Raw genomic sequence first — 16,690 nt, 5'->3', positions numbered from 1 at the left:
AATTTGTCTCTGAGATCGAATATGGTATAGTTAGATGCACTACACACTGTGTTTTTGACTCAGTAGGAGACAGAAGGTCAAGTATAATTAGGATTACAATCCTCGTACTGTTGGCGGTGCAGAGCGCGGTCATGCAGTGAAATGTACCCTTGCGCCTCCATATGCATGCAAATATATGAATCACAGAATAACTGAAGATAAAAAAGCAGTAGAAATAGTTATTATGTGTAATGTAAATGTAATGATATATATTTTCACTGACATTGAAGGTAATTTATATATAAATATCTGGCTTCGATTTCATGCTTGTCAATCCATCAGTTTATTTTGGAGCACAATAGCAAATCAATTCACCATGAAGTCAGTTCTGATTTCTCAGAATACCCTCAACAGCTGTGTGGAAAATGGCTCTTGGATCGACACCAGGTGGCAAAAGCATAGAAAGGAAATAAAAAGAAGATAGCAAGTGTGATGTCTGCATGCGGAATAAAGCAATTTCATTCAAGACTCATTAAATGAGTCATTTCTTTTAAATAGCACAATAGATTGAGATTTTAAACATGTCAGTGATACATAATTTCTATGCAGAAAACCTTGAGATGTTGAATTTGATGTTAGTTTTCTTTAAGAATTATAAGATATCATTTTTTGAAGTTTTTTTTTTTTTTTTTGGTTGATCTCTTTTGCGGTGGGTCAAGGCTCCAGTAGGTGTCATGAGAGCAGGAGCATGAGCATGTGTGCTTGTGTGTGTTTTGGAAAGACATTGAATTGAAATGATAGAGAGAGACTTCTTGTCATTGTGGAGAAACATCTCCTTGTACTGAAATAAATCTTTATGCTATTGCCTAAGATTATCCAAGGCTTTTTCAGGAAATGATGTCCCAATTATGTTGTCTCACGTAGGCATTGATGTGTGATGGAAGCAGAAAAGCATGCCCATAGCTCTCCCATAATGGGATGTCTCCTTCTGTAGGCATTAACGCTCAGATGCATCTTGCAAAACAGGGGCAAGGGGAAGACAAGACTGTTGTGCCCTCATTTCTAAGTCTGTATTTAAAAGTTTCTATTGTGACGTAAAATGGAGTACATAAAGCAAATAGGTTGATGAAAATGTGACTTTTTCATGCATGTTGAAGACTTCATAAAATATCTTGACAAGCACAGAGCCCTGTTGATGTATTTCCTATTCACACAGGAAGTTGGGACGGCAATATCTACTCTGTTGATGCTGTCTGTGAATGCATTACAAGTTACGTAATCAGATTACTTTTTCAAGTAAAGTATTACTTTAGGCTTATTGATTTCACTTTTAGTGTGAAAGAACCTTTACAGTTGGCAAAAATAGAACTTTTAGTTTTTTTTTGTTATTAAAAAACAATTAAACAAGCCCAGCCCAGGTGACAAAAAGTAACACAAAAACTAACACAGTGTATTACATAGACATATTGAATTTAATGATAAACCTTCTGTTTACAATAAGCCCAGATGAGCCGTAATCGATTATCAAGTTGTAATTGTCCTTTATTTTTATTTTCAGTATTAAAAAGTCTGTCCTACAACATATTCTCTCTCCCCTTTTCTGCTCTCAATTGCTTTCTCAAACCTTTCCCCCAATTTTCTGCTACATGCAATCTGGAAATTACAAATGACCTCTTGTTTTGAAAGGGCTGCAATCTATGGACCATTAATGACTTATTCAATTGAGGTAATTGCGTTCTATTCAAGCAATGGCCACCCCTTGTTGGACTTAACATTAAAATTAAATTAAAATTTTCTGGCCCAACACTCAACTTAAATTGCTAGTCAAGTAACAGACGCATTAACCTGAGAAGAGAGAGAGAAAAAAAGAAAGAATTCATGGACCACACTGGATGTCAGCTGTAAATACATGGTAATAGCAAAGATGTTATTTGTTCAATATAAAGAGCCTCAAGGCAAAGTCTCACGAGAGCACTTCATTACTACAGGCTCCTATATATACAAACGTTATCTTCTACTTCATCCTCACATGCACCGCATCCGCAAACGGATGACTGTGAAATAGCAACATGGCTCATTTCATCACTCCCTATTCCGTTTTATTAAATGTGAAGTGTGTGATTTCACATTGAGGAAGAAACTGACATTTAAGTAGTTATTTTCATCATAATTTTTTTGTTTAAGTATTCATTCAAGCTGGACTAAAGAGAATGTGTAACATCCACATTATTACACACTTCACCTTTATCAAACTGTTTACATCAGCTGACTTTATTAAGGAAAGACAGACAGAGACAAAGAGACAAAGGAAGAGCACTGTGCTACATTGACTCATCAGAAGTGTTTGTCCTCATATTTTCTGTCCAGTTTCAAGTAAAATTACCCACAGCTTCAAACTCTGCTTTTTAATATGGGCACCATGTTGCTTTCCAAGAGCTGTTTAGTCAAAGTATTTTATATCCCCATCTGAATTACTATCTTAATTAGAGTCATTGTTACAGCAGCATTAATCAGACTGAAATACAGCACTGACCTAAAATGCTCATTCCGACAGCATTTACAAAGCCTTTACAGATGCTACATGTGGCGTATGTCCTCAGTGTTTGACCCATCACCACATACTTGTCAAGAGCCTCTCAGTTTATGATTGGTCAACAGCAGCTAAATTTAAAGCAAAGGGCAATTATACAAGGTCATGTATTCTTAGACAGTGTCTCTGCACTCATCCATCATCCTCCTTGAGTCTGTCTATCACAATGTCTGATCTAGCTCTTCCTCACCGCTGCTCTCTTTAGGGCCTCTCTCTCTCTGCCTCCTGATTCACAGTGAGAAATAGCTCAGAGCCCTCAAGGGAGGTTGCCCGCAGGAGCGAGTGCGAGTGTATAGGTGTATAGGTGTGTGGTCTCATTGCAGGCATGCTCTCTGATTAATCAATGCCTTAAACACAGAGCACAACGGAATAGCCCAAAGGCTCCCAAAGGGGATGTAATGCAAGGTATAAAGCACTTTCCAGCACAACCTCTTCGACCTCACCACCTGCTCTGAGACCTCAGGTTGATGGAGAACATATACATGTCAGCGATTAACGATCTTCAACAAGTACAGACCCCTGAACAGGGGTACCTAAATATACACTGATTCTGAAAGGGTTTACCATATCAGTTACGTGACTTTCAGTTAAACCTTGAGGCAATGGCTTAGTTGTCAGTGCAGGGACAAGACAACCATAGACATGGAGGGAGACAGGTTCTTCCCAATATTCAGATTTGCTCTATACTGATGTGGGTTTTTAATTACATTAAGTTCCCTGCATTCAAAAACTCCAACTGTGGTGCTTATGTGGAGGAAACAGGTCCTATTCCCTAGTCAACACTTATATTTGTTTCACTGTTGCTATAAAAAATAAGGCTAAAGCTAATAATGGCACTCATTTATTGGCGTTCCTGAATTTCTTATATCGGATAGATACAATCATGCATAATTTATTTCTGGTTCACCGATCTAATTGGTCAAGTAGCATTTCTTATGGTTGAATGGTCATATAAGAGTACAATATCACTGGGACTTGCTTGTTTGTTATGTTTGTCAATGACACTTTCTGCAGGTTACATTGCTTTGCCAGTAGGTGGCAGTAATTGGCTGTTTTTGTGATTGAGACATTGAATCATTCATTCAAACTATTTGTTCAAAAACACTGATTCATTCAGGAACAAATCAAGGGAACAAATCAAGTGTTAGGCTGTGTTCGAAATCCCATACTCTCATGAGTAGTATCTTATTCTGAATAAGTAATTTCTTTGCGGCTGCTAAAAAAGTATGTTTTTGTGTAGTATGAATGTAATCTGAAAATACTACATTCGCCATGTTGTCATTGTCACATGACCTATCAGCTTCACTTCACTATTTACAAATCCTCTCCCATGGCCTTATGGGGTAGCATAATAATTTATTTTTTTTGATTTTTTAAGAAATCTATGTGTTTTTTGTGTTATAGTGTAAAGAGGTGTTGTAGAATAATGTTCTCTGTAATTCATCACTTGACATTGTCATGTCCTTTCCAGCAGATTTTGGCCTTGTCTAATTAGACTCATTCTTGGCCAACCCACTCTTATTCTCAACACATTTAGCTAATTAAAGAGCTTAATCTAATTCACATTTGATTAACCAAGAACCCAATGAAGCCTTAATGTTGACAGCAAGACCTCAGAGAAAGCTGTTTTCGAAAGCCGGTGATTTAATTGGGTTTGAAATTTAAGGACCACAGGCCAAGTGTGATCATATTTTATTTCATAATTTGGTCTTTAGTGTCTCTAAAACTGATAGCAATGTCTCTGTTGGCTAACAGCTATTTGAGTTGGAAATATATGGTGAAGAGGATATTTATTCTGTATGTGAAGCAGAAAGACATTCTGTACTGAGATGAACCAGTTTAATAATGCAGACAAATTCTCAATAAACATCTAAGAATCAAAGCAATATGTGACTGTACTGTTTAAAATCGTTCTTATTTTAAAGAAGAATACTGTTCAATACTGTTTTGTCACAGGGACACAAATAACCATTTTGTATTCAGGTGGTCTTCTGAGAATTGATGCTTGTAGTGCTTGCATAACAACAGTCTTTTTAAAAAGTGCTCTTTCTGCATCTCTTGTTTCAATCACATACTCACACAAAGTCACATAGAGCATATAAGAGATCCACAAAGGATTCATCTGTAAAGAATATCAAAGAGAGCTGTGAGTTTTTTTGTTTGAGCAGTAACTTCTAAAATCAAGGCTATTGAATTCTCTGGTAGTTATACGTTTATTTGAAATATCTGATTTTTTGCAACAAGAAGCCACGAACATCAAAAGGCAATGAGTTTTTTTCAAAGTTTAATTAATAAAAATAATAATTTAAAACCATATATGAGACAGGGAAATTATAAATGCATTGATAATTGATCAAGAAATGTGTAGTTGCCTTGATTAAAATGAGATGAGAGCAAGGACAGTTGGAGTACATCATGTTTTTTTTTTTTTATAAATTATTTTTTTTTATCAATTGTTTATTATTTGAGTGATTTGTTTGATTGTCTGTTGTTTGGTATCATGAGTTTTTTTTCTCTTTTTTTGAGGTTGTACTGGTACATTTATTGATTTCCTAGTCTAGTGATTCAGATGCTTGGGGCCTTTGTGTTCTTTACTTCATTGTCCATTTCAGCACAGAAGCAAACATTACAAAGAGTTCTGTGAACTTATGATTCATATGATAACTTGAGATGAGTTATTTAACATTCTGGCCATTTTTTTTTTAAATAATACAAATGTATGTGTGACTTGAGCGCTATATTCCATGTCATGCAATAAGTGTGTGTGACAAACAGACCTCGATTTAAATCATTAGCTAAAAATCTTGACGGCTTTTCTAGTATTTCATGCCCAAGTTCATGAGAATAATGTATGAATCATTCTTTTAAATTAGATTATTTCAGTGAATCAGTTCACAAGACCCGTCAGAATGATTTGTGTCTTAAACTGATCCACTTTTCATTCTCAACTCAGTAACTCTTCTTCACACAAAGCTATCATAAGACTGATGAGTCTTATGAATTTTCTAATACTTTTAGGGGTCTTTACATCCTGTTTTAAGGTTAGTCCCATTTCATAGTAATTGCATGAAAAAGACCTAACAAAATTTCTTTAGAAAAGAAGCCATACAGGTTTGGAACAAAAAGAGGGTGAGTAAATGATGAAAGAATTCCATTTTCAGGTGATTTCATCCTACCAAAAATGATTCATAATGGAGCATTCATTAATGGATTTAAGGCCTTGGGGAGATTACTTTGAGTCAGCACAGACAGCACATTTAAAACTTTCAGAGGTTAAAAGGTACAGAAGCACACAATGATGTCATGAGATGTCATGATGCGTTTAGATCAGTTGCTAACTCTGCAGTGGACGTTTCTAGGCCTTACAGCAGAACACAGCACAAAACCCTACTGTGCCTCCACATTTCGTAGTTGCAGCTAGTTGTCATTTTGATTCATTGAACATCAGGGTACTTGACAAGCCTTAGACGGGGAAGGCAAATAAAGACAAAATTATTGCCGGCCATTTCTGACACAGCAGAGGATGCGTGACTACACTGTCTAGAGCGGTTGGGTCTCATAGGGGCTGTTCTCTACACTCCAGCGGTGCCAAACAAGAGTGAAAATAGTACTGACTATTTTATAGATCTTTGTGAACATGTCACTGTTGACAGAACTACTCTCATTACAAAATCTGACAGTGTTATAATGCCTTTCTAGGATTTTTTTTTATATATATATATAATGTCACAATTGACAATTATTAGTTTCTTGTTTGCCCACTAGAAAGGGTCGATGCTATAAAAAAAAACCAACATACAAGCTTCACCTTGATGAAAAGTGCTTCAGAAACCATAAGAATGAAACTGTTTGTAGTACAGAGGACGTCCTCGAGCTTCTTTGCTTTTGTCCCTTAGAAGGCAGAAACAGGACGTCTTCTAGGAGCTTCAATATTGTTCATAAAAAACTCCAAGGACTGTCACGCAAAGTCAATAGTCTTGTCTAGTCATGGCGATCCTCAGTTTCTTTTGAATATTTTGTTCTTAATTTCTCCCTGAGTAGTTGCACACATATCCCTTTTGTTGTTTTTCACTTTCTCTGATTTTCTCCTTGGCTTCATCTTGGCTTTTCAATATCTGTCCCTCAGCAGCTTATTGGCTGCTAAGAGGAAGTACACCGCCACTGGATTTTTATTTGCCCATGCATACAAGAAGTGTAATGGGCACTAAAGCACTCTGATTGAAGCAGAAATCATATTGTCCCGTGATACTTGAAGCGCTGCCACAGGGCCATGAATTACATTGTGCACAGGCAGCCGTGGTGCGGAGCCTGGCCTTTCTCAGCAGCAGTGGGAGTTTGTCTCTACTGCAAGACCTGCATGCGAATTTGTGATTTCAGCTCCCTTGGCAGACCCACGGGTACCTCCTCAGGAGCAAAGAAATTCTCTTTTTTTCCATCTGTACATTCACCATCTTTCCAGTATTCTTTATTTATGCTCCCTCTCTTTACACTCCATCTGCTCAACTCTACAGACGTACAGTACAGAGAGCTTCACTGACCTGGCACCCTGCTGAGAGTGAATGGGACTTCAACTCAAGGCATGCTGGGTGTGTATTTAAAGTTGGGTATAACCGTGTGTCCTCCCTGAAAGGTCATCTCATGAATCACAGTTGGGTGAATGACTGTTATTAGCATTGAGAGTTAAGAGCAGTAATGGCGGCTTGCTTGTCTTTTGATTACACCTTCAAATGAGGCACTCCATCATTCATATGCAAGCATGTCAATACTTAGACAATATGTCAAGATCAATGCATGCTGATCGTTATTTCATAACAACTGCATGGTAATTACAGAGTGTTCTAATAATTGCTAAACATGTTCAATTATGTACAACCACAGGTTGAATAGCGAAGGTTTATTTAAAATACACACTTGCAGAAGTGTCAAGCGTACATTGTCACAGCTGAAATAGCAGCTCTGCAACATCGCTCTGTGATTTATCTCATCAAAGTCTCTCAGAAACATGTTTGCATTAATATCCATCAAAACGTGACAATAATTGTGTTGCTGTCTTCCTCTGCAGTTAAATGAAAGCGTGTTATGGACAAGGTGGATGACAAGTTCAATTGCCTGGAAGATAAAAGCTGGAATGTTTGGACCATGATGGAAAAACTGTGAAATGTTTGCAGCTTTTTGGAAATCGTTATTAAGGATGTGTCATCAAGCACTATGCTTCTGAAGAACGAGAAACAATGTTCAATTACAAAGCTATTTCTAAAGAGAACAGCTATTCCCTTTGCAGTTATGACTTTCTCTTTATAACTATTCTAATATAAAATGGCAACTGAAAAAATGTTTAAGAATCAATGCATAAAACTGTATTTTGTTATGAACTGCTGTGTTATTGAACTGCTACTCCTTGATAATAATTTTAGGGTTTTGTCCCATACAGTAATGCAAACTGGTTTGTAATGAGAGATAGGATGAGTCAAATAACTGCTACGCCTCAGGAATTTTATAAAGCCACTATGAAGGCCCCAAAAGTGCCACATTTAGCATCATGTGTCATTAACGGAATAAATTAGGTATGACTAACCAATCTAAACACTGGATGCACATGGATGGAAAACTCTAAACAAAACCAGAAATCCCTTAACACTCTATTGTCTTAAAGAGGCATTTGTTCAAACACTAACCTATAGTGTAAGCTAAAAAAAAATCTTACATTTATGTTGAAGTGCTGTATTGGAAAATATAGTGCAAAAACAGGTGCTGACAACAAAAACTATCCTTGAGGAGACCTCTAAATGTAGTTTTCTGGACTCTCCTCACCACCTCTTAAAGACTGGGGGCACAAAACAGCATTTTACATGCAGCCTTGAGTCGTCGTGCTCTGGTGCAATGTGCTTAACAACAGTAGAAACCTACACATATTAATAGGAACTATAAGGAACATCAAGCTTGGCCTTCACCTGAATATTTAATCTCCAAGTAGAATCCTTCCCAAGAGTAATAAAATACCATCCTCACTTCTGCCCTGCTTCTCAACATCTTTCACCTCTACACCGACCAGTGAAAACCATTAGGCACTGGGAGCTGCTAAGTAAGGGCAGTATTCCCACATGCTAACCCCCTTGCACTTCCTGTCTGCTGTATCATGTCAGAGGATGATGTGCTTCTCGGTATGCAGCCAGAAGGACGAATGGATGAATGGCATAATAGAAGAATGGAAGAAAGGACTCAGAATGAGGATGAGCTCTGCCCGACCCGACTCATTACAGACTGGCCTTGCCCCGTAGTCTACGCTCCAGCGCGCATGAAGCCGCCAGAGCACCCTGGTGGATGGATGGACAGGGAATAAGAAGGGGGAGGGAACACATAAGGAATAAAAAAAAACAACAGTCTGAGAAAAAGTAGGCCGATGATGATGAGCCACAATGCCCACTAAGAAGCAGCGTCACCTAACCTACATTAATCTGGATGCTTTTTTTCTCAGTGGCTGTGTATTAGATGTGCACATGCTGGCAGAAGCATGAAGCGCCATGTTGTTTTATGCCAGCGGTAATGGAGACTACCAACATAGACAGCAACCAGCTGTTTAGGGCAGTAGAATTAAATGCAAGGTGTGCTCCCTAAAGAGAACTTAAAAAGCACAATATGCTGGAAATTGTTTTTCATATACAACTGTTTTTGTAAAAATCTGTTTTTTTTTCCAGTGTATGCTCCTCTAGTGCTGTATAACCTTAATTAAAAATAAAAGCAGATTTGAATATTTACTCATATAATATTATATTATATTTACTCATATAACTGATTACATTAAATTAAGTATTTATTTTTCTCTTTACTGTGCATATATTTAGTCCTTAATCCAGTAACATCTATGGAAAATGTTATATAAGCATTAAGCAGATATAATTAAATTACCAGCTCACTGAAATAAACGGTTAATTAAAGTTTTGGTTGTGACTTTTTAATTCAGAAATTAAAAACATCATAGTAGATCATAGTAGTAGTAGATCAAGTCATTTTTACGAATTGCATTTGAATGTATTTTTTTATTACGTACAACATCCAGACAAAAAGTGAATTTAATGTTATTGACCCATTTGCTGTTTATTTGATTTGATAATTAACAGCCTTAATGGTCCAGATGAAAAATGTATTACATTAGATCCTGTTGAAACATTTGACCTAAATGAACAGCATACTATGTTTTACGTGACTAGAAAAGTAATAAACCTTCACAAAGGCAAAGAAAATCCATTCTAGGGGGCAAATATTGCCTCTAAATATAAAAAAGTGCATTTCTGACACTGCCTCAAACCCACATCAATAACTCACTCCATTAAGATGTGAATGACTAAGACCACACACACACACACACTTTTACAACAGTGGAATAGACCATCAGCCCCAGTGCACACAATTACACTTCATTTAGACTACAGTTTAACAGAAACGTGTTGTGGGGTGACGTTTACATTTGCAGCCTACTAGGGCTGCAGTGTGAAGCTTTAACGTGACAAAATAATGAGAAAATTCTAGGCTTGGGGAAGGTAGGAAAGGAAAGACTTTATTGTAGTGGGTTGTAGTGGGCACCTTCACGTTCGTGTGTCTGCTCACACCCCCAACTCAGCTCCACAACGAGGCTGAGGGAGACACGGCGTTCAGTTACACCGGTTGCCAGTGAATAGAAGGGACAAGGCGCGGGGAAATGCACGCCTGTGCCGTCAGTGAAATGCGCCTGAGATTTAGCCCCTGAATGCACACGACGCCACCGAAATGCCGGGCTGGAAGAAAAATATCCCTGCTTGTCTGCAAGCCGACCAAGAAGGAGGTATGAAAAGCAGTGCTTTAATAGTTTTGCTTTTGCACGAGCGTTGTTTCAGCGGCGCGTTCTGTTTATTGTTAAGGTCTCGCGGGTTGTTTGTTTGTTACATTATAACTGTGGATGTTTGGCGCGAAATGTTTGGAACGTTCGGGGCTACGTTGTATCAACTTTTTCCTGGTGATCAGTGGATTGAGAGATAATACCGCGCCCGCCGCGAGGAATTCCGTAGTAATGCACTTGCTCGACCGGTTTCTTTTCTTAAATCGACATTTTAAAGGGTTGTTTACGCTTACTTTTCTCTTTTACTGCTTCCTTTGTTTTTGGTAGAATGCATTTGGACATCTGTTGTTGCCAATGCACCGCCCATATTGATAGTATAGTATATTATATATGTTCATAGTACTCAGTTTTAAAAATGTTGCCTACAGTCATGACATTTCTGTCGCTTCCACTTGGCTTGGCTGATAACCATGTGTATGCGGTATGTGACAGTTCATTTCCTATTCGTAAACCTAATGTATAATACACACCAATGGAACCGTGTGATTGTAGCTACTAGTCCTGTATTGTATGTCTGTCATGTGCTTATCCTTTAGCTTTAAAAGTCTCCATAGCCGTAGGGCATGAATTGCTGCTCGTTGCTGCCTGTAGCCGTTGTTATTTAACGTTAAGGTGTGTAAATAGTAATGTTCGCTAATGGTTTTGATTTTTCCTCACGCACAGGTGATTTTGCGGTATAATTCGGCGACAGAATTTCACTATTCGGCACCCAATGAAATCTTATCCATCACAGCCATGCATGTCGAGCAAAACGGGTCTGAATGGTCGGGGGAGAAGTCAGGCGCACTTGCCCACAGCAAACGGGCAGAGTACACCGAGCACGGGCTTATAATGAATCAAATCAAAGCAGCGTGGAATGATCATGTTTCAGAGGACAGTGAAATGTGTTTGCACACGTGGTTTGTCGGTGCAAAGATTGTTTGGTTTACGTATGGAGCAGCAGCACTTAGGGCAAACATTGATGCAGTGTTTTTTCTTTTCTTTTTTTGTTTAGATAATATGGGTAGATCTTTGGAAAGGGCTGTGTTCTCTAAAGCAGTACAGTTGTCAATGTCAGCTGACTGTTTATATGCACATAAACATTCTGCTTAAGATTGGAATATGATTGTATTTTGATTATATGTGCGTCATATTAGCATGTTAATCTGATTGCAAGAAATAAGATTTTGTTTACAAGAAATCTGAATTAGATTGCTGGTATGTTCTTGTATTAATCACAATTCTGGGTGATGTAAACACCTTATTTGCAATATCCATATTATTTATATCCATGCAAATGTCATTATGCATTGTGCAGTGTGATACAGGCAGTTATTGAAAGTCAAAGATTTGGAGCAAGGAGAATTTCCCTCCGAACATGAAAAGAAATTGCAGTTCATTGCAACAGTAATGGGTTGAATAAATTAAAACAGAAAAATGAATATAAAAATGTACATGGATATTTTTTTTTCTTCACTCAAATTATAGGATTAACCAGAATATGCACTTTAATCAGAAAATGGATAGGTTCTGGTTGGGTTGTGTCTTTTTATGCAATTGTGAGTGGCGGGGATTTTCTGATGTTCATATTCTGTGCATTTTCATTGACACATGTGGTTCTTGGAGACCGGTATAAATAAATCTTGTGTGAAGAGAGGTATTTGAGATCATGTGTGCATCTCTTAGATGACTTAAATGGCTCTCTCAGGTGTTGAATGTGAACATTTGGTCAATATCATCATGACTGATGAATTTCATTTCACTATTGTCATGGATGATTTCACCTCAGAGTTGCTTGTGCATGAGCCGTGCTTCCTTGAGACTGTGTAAAAGCATTTACATCCTTCGTCTGTTTGGAATGCAAACATAAAAGCGTATTTTAGACAAGGTTGTTTAAAGCCACTCGCAGTCAAACAACAAAACATATATGTGGCTGCCACAGTGTGAGTCAGTACGGTTCAAACAGGTGTACTGTATATTCACTTTTAATGCCAAGTATTTAGACTTTATTGGAATGCTGTTGAATGCTGCAGATCCACATGCAAAAGCAAATTTTGCATGGCATTAGTGCCATCTTCGGCACACTGGCACTTGTGATCTGGTGCCCTGCTGCCTGGCAATGTGGCATGTAATTGGGTTTGAGGGGATATTGCAGAAAGCTGTGGATGATGCTGTGTCCTTGGATCGGTGCAGAATTGCTATGGCTTGCAAACCTCCTCCACCTCCTCCTCTGTTGTCTTTGTATTGAACGGGTAGGGAGATCTAGGGCATGGAGGGTAAAGCTTTGTATGTCTCTTAGATGCTGCTTCTCTTGTGTGCTGCAGGACTGCAGTTGTTGGAACAAATAGGTTTACGTTTTTATCACTCTTTCCATAATTCAATTTAAGGACATCTAGCTGTATTTAATGCTTGGGTCTTGAGCGTACAGGTCTGCTTGTCCATGCACCTAGGCAATGCATCCATCTTAATATTTGGTAAAGATGCAATTCATCATCTGAGATAATAAGATCATTTAAACAGATTTCAGGACTTGGTGATGGATTGAATTAGAGTATTTAATTTATAATAGCAGTCAGAAGTACCTGAAATATAATGTATGAGCAGGTTTGAATGATGCAGCACAAGTCAGATCTTCTTGTAGTGTCTGCCTCTACATATTGATTATATGCTTCTCATTTTACAGAGATACTAAAAAAGGACATTTATCAAGCATTTTATGCTGCCTTCAGGTTATCGAGAATTTAGTAAAGGTGTCTTCTCGCTGCAAACTTGAGATACAATTTTAATCCCCGAGAAAACGCATAACCTTTCACCAAAACAGAGAAGATAATTTCATAATTGTTCTAATTACAACCACCTTGTTAGCTTTTGCACATTCAGTTATATATATTTATTTATATCTGTAACCATTTATTGCATATTTTTTGTATTGTGTTTATATTGAACATCAGCACCGTCTCTGTCAGTGTGGAAGAAATATTCTCTCTGAAGGTTGGTTTCATAATTAGACCACTTGATTTTTCTCTTTTGCACTGATTAGTTTTTTTTTTATTTATTTCTTGTATCGTGTCTTTGCTAAAATGTGGCAGCTGTTTTTTTTTCTAGCAATTGAAAGACTCCAGTGCTGTTATTTGCAATATGTCACAATAAAACTCTGCTTGCCTTCCAGCATTTGGAGCTGAATGTCCATATGTGTTGCATTAAACAAATGAGTCAGTAATCAAGATCGTTAAAACACAAAGCAAAAACGGGATGGTGACATGTAACATTGTTTCATTATCTCTCTTAGTTCTGAATGGGGAATGGCCTGTAGTCATTCAATAAAGCACAGTCTTGTTTTGCTGTCTGATCTGTTTTGAAGCAGCTGAACCGCTAGAACAACAGATTAATGTCAGTTCCGCACCTGAAGCCGAATGATGATATTTGCCTCTTGAAATCGGTAATTGTGGATTTTTATAGAAGTGTGTGGGGAGGAGTTGTGCATTCATACGTGCTTATCAATGCCTCACCATTATTTCATGCTTGTGATTTCCTCTGGCTAGAATGAGGAAGCAAAATGCAGTGCTTCCCACAGGTTTGAATTATACTTGCGGTGGTAGACGGGTGGAAAATCCTTCTATTACCCATGGCACAAAAATGGTTTACTAGATGTGACAAATAACAAGTAATGTGTGATTTTTTTTAACTATATATTTTTTTATTTTTGAAATTTATTTTAATAACATATTATGTAAATACTGTAAATTATGCTAATTGACAGCATTTAAATGGTAGAGTTATCATTGCTTTGTCATATAGTGTCTCTCTCAATGAATGGGACACATAGTAAAATCTATATATTGAGTAATATGTCAAATAATGTTCTTTCACTTTTCTTCCTGTGGGGAAGAATTCCAGCCAGAAACTACAGTAGTGTACTATGAATTAAATGGAAATTAAATTAAATGCAATTTATTGTGTAACCAAAATCCCACTAATGCCCCCCCCCAAAAAAAAGTAACATGTGACTTTTAATTATAAAGAAGCCTGAAATACAGCGTGACTCTTATTTTGAAATATCTATATTATTGCGGGTTGATCCTTCAGATCTATGCAACTATGCATTCTTACAACCTTTAAAAACATTATATAAAGGTCAAAAAGTAGACATTATTGTCATAATTCATCAACTCAAGTTCACAGTGGCATAAATGTGCTCTATTCATCGATTGAGAATAATTTTGAAGCAGTCTGAAAAACGCTGTTTCGCGAGCCTGTAGAATGCACAACAGCGCCTCCCCGCTCTTTTTTTAAAATTAAATCATAGCCTTTTGAAATTTAATAATCAATAGGCTGTATCGCAATTTATGTTTTTCCATCCCCAAAATATAAGCCGTCTTAAAATTATCTTTAAGATGTTCGTTTTACCATTTCATGTATTGAAGACTTTTTATGACATTAAATAAAACTCACCGGAGGGATTTTGCTTTATTCACACACATGCTCCTAAATACATTTTACAGTTGGACACATCTATTTTTAGTCATAAATGGGACTGAAGTGTCCACTCTGTCGAGCCCTGTCTGTGAAATATCCAGCGTGTCACTGCAGTGCACAGAGGAATGTCAGCAGAAGTAAACAGTAGGCTACTTGCGCACACAGAACGAGCAGATACAAAACGTGTAGGGCAAGGGGAGATTTTCTGGTAGATAATTGATCACGGATGGCTTCATTATTTCAGGCGGATTAAAAAAAAAAAAAAAAAATATATAATATATATATATATATATATATATATATATATATATATATATATATATATATATATATATATATATATATATATATAAGAGGATAAAAATAAGAAAAGCAAAAATGTTACTTGGGCGGCTGTTAATATACCAAGTAAAGTCTATGTGTAGGAAACACTGAAATGATAGATTGGAATTGAAACAAGGTGATTCTGTGCCCCCATCGTGCTGCAATTAGATGTATGCTGGTCAACCCACATGAGCTTTGATATGGACATTTTAGTATTTATCTTCAGGTAGTCCTTTTACAGAAACTTATGTATGGGTTTTTGAGGTTATATAGACTTTAAATAGTTTTAAAGATTATTATTTTTTATTTTTTGTTATTTGTTTTGATAAATACTACTATCCAAGCTTCATATATCTAGAGACAACTAAGTAAAAAATAATAATAGAAATGCCATTTGAAAAGTGTAAACACAGACTGTGGTGCTATAAATATTTCTCTGTTTCTTTAAGTATCCTGACCAGCCTAACATGACAACATTGTCTCTGAGTTTGGGGTGGACCTGCTTGAAAATGGTGATAATGTTTGTAATTTGGCAACACTAGTGGAGATATTACAGTGTTTCCTCTATGATTTTTTTTGCAGCTGTGGTGGCAGGGTTATTTCCACAGGGAGAAGGTGCATCGCCCATGGGTGATTTCACATGGACCATGCCCCCTTCCCCCTGGTTAAAGAATCACGCACATTCAAACTCAGAATTGAATTTATTTGAACTAAAAAAGTAAACAGTAAGTAATAAAATAAGAACAAATATATAAACAAGCAACTGCACACACAAAAACAGTTACAAGATACAAATGAAATTAAAAGTACTTTGTTTTTCAGGTTGGTCTAATATTTAGGTACAGAATTACTACAGAAACTGAATAATCTATTCAACACTGTATAATTAAACATGACACAGAAGCAGCAGGTTTATTTAGGCTGCTGTCTCGTTAAGAGCTCATGCACAGATCTAATATAATTTTTTACATGTGTGTTTTGCTTCTTAGTGGTTTACATTCACGCAGTAGCCTATATACCTACTACGATTAATGTATACCGATTGTGTTTACATGAATACTTGCCAAAATGGGCATTTTTACATAATTTTGTATGTATTTGACTGTGTATAAGCCATGTATAAGGCGCAAAACATAGTGGAATTTCCCACGTTATAAACGCAGAACATTCAGGAATGAGTATAAGTATGTGCAATACCTGCAATCTCACGCCAAAATTCAAGCCCTGATCTGTCTCCTCCGCAATAAATTACCCAACTGTTAATGATGTGAGTAACCTCACTGTGGTGTCACTGAGAAACTGCAGCCGTGCAACCTCTCCCTTATTTCTGTTCAATTGCATAAAAAATACAGCTACAGTACCTTCAAAATTTCTCAAAGCAGCCCATTCCTTTTGTGTTTATTTTATTTTGTCAAAATCAGAAGTTTCCCAGAGCTTTGTCCCTGTCAGCAGTATGGGTTAGTAGCCTC

At 37.1% G+C, this 16,690-nt stretch overlaps 1 protein-coding gene and 1 long non-coding RNA gene across 3 annotated transcripts in view; both read left to right on the top strand.

Annotated features, from left to right (window-relative positions):
- The first annotated feature begins 9,971 nt into the window (after positions 1 to 9,971).
- The window catches only part of LOC109066706 (glutamate receptor-interacting protein 1-like), a 224,518-nt gene continuing 217,799 nt past the window's right edge, over positions 9,972 to 16,690 (top strand). For both annotated transcript variants that reach the window (XM_042739533.1, XM_042739498.1), the window contains exon 1: positions 9,972 to 10,388. In XM_042739533.1, the coding sequence (XP_042595467.1) occupies positions 10,334 to 10,388 (55 nt within the window). In that variant the 5' untranslated portion in view covers positions 9,972 to 10,333. The remainder of the gene's footprint in view (positions 10,389 to 16,690) is intronic.
- LOC122139823 lies at positions 10,397 to 15,191 on the top strand. The gene is made up of 2 exons (XR_006156572.1): positions 10,397 to 10,863; positions 11,106 to 15,191. It is a non-coding gene; the product is annotated as an uncharacterized LOC122139823 (long non-coding RNA).

Source organism: Cyprinus carpio, chromosome A4 (assembly GCF_018340385.1).
Source record: "Cyprinus carpio isolate SPL01 chromosome A4, ASM1834038v1, whole genome shotgun sequence".
Lineage (NCBI taxonomy): Eukaryota > Metazoa > Chordata > Actinopteri > Cypriniformes > Cyprinidae > Cyprinus > Cyprinus carpio.
The sequence above is the reverse complement of the archived record's forward strand: the minus strand, read 5'-3'. Positions and strand labels throughout refer to the sequence as shown.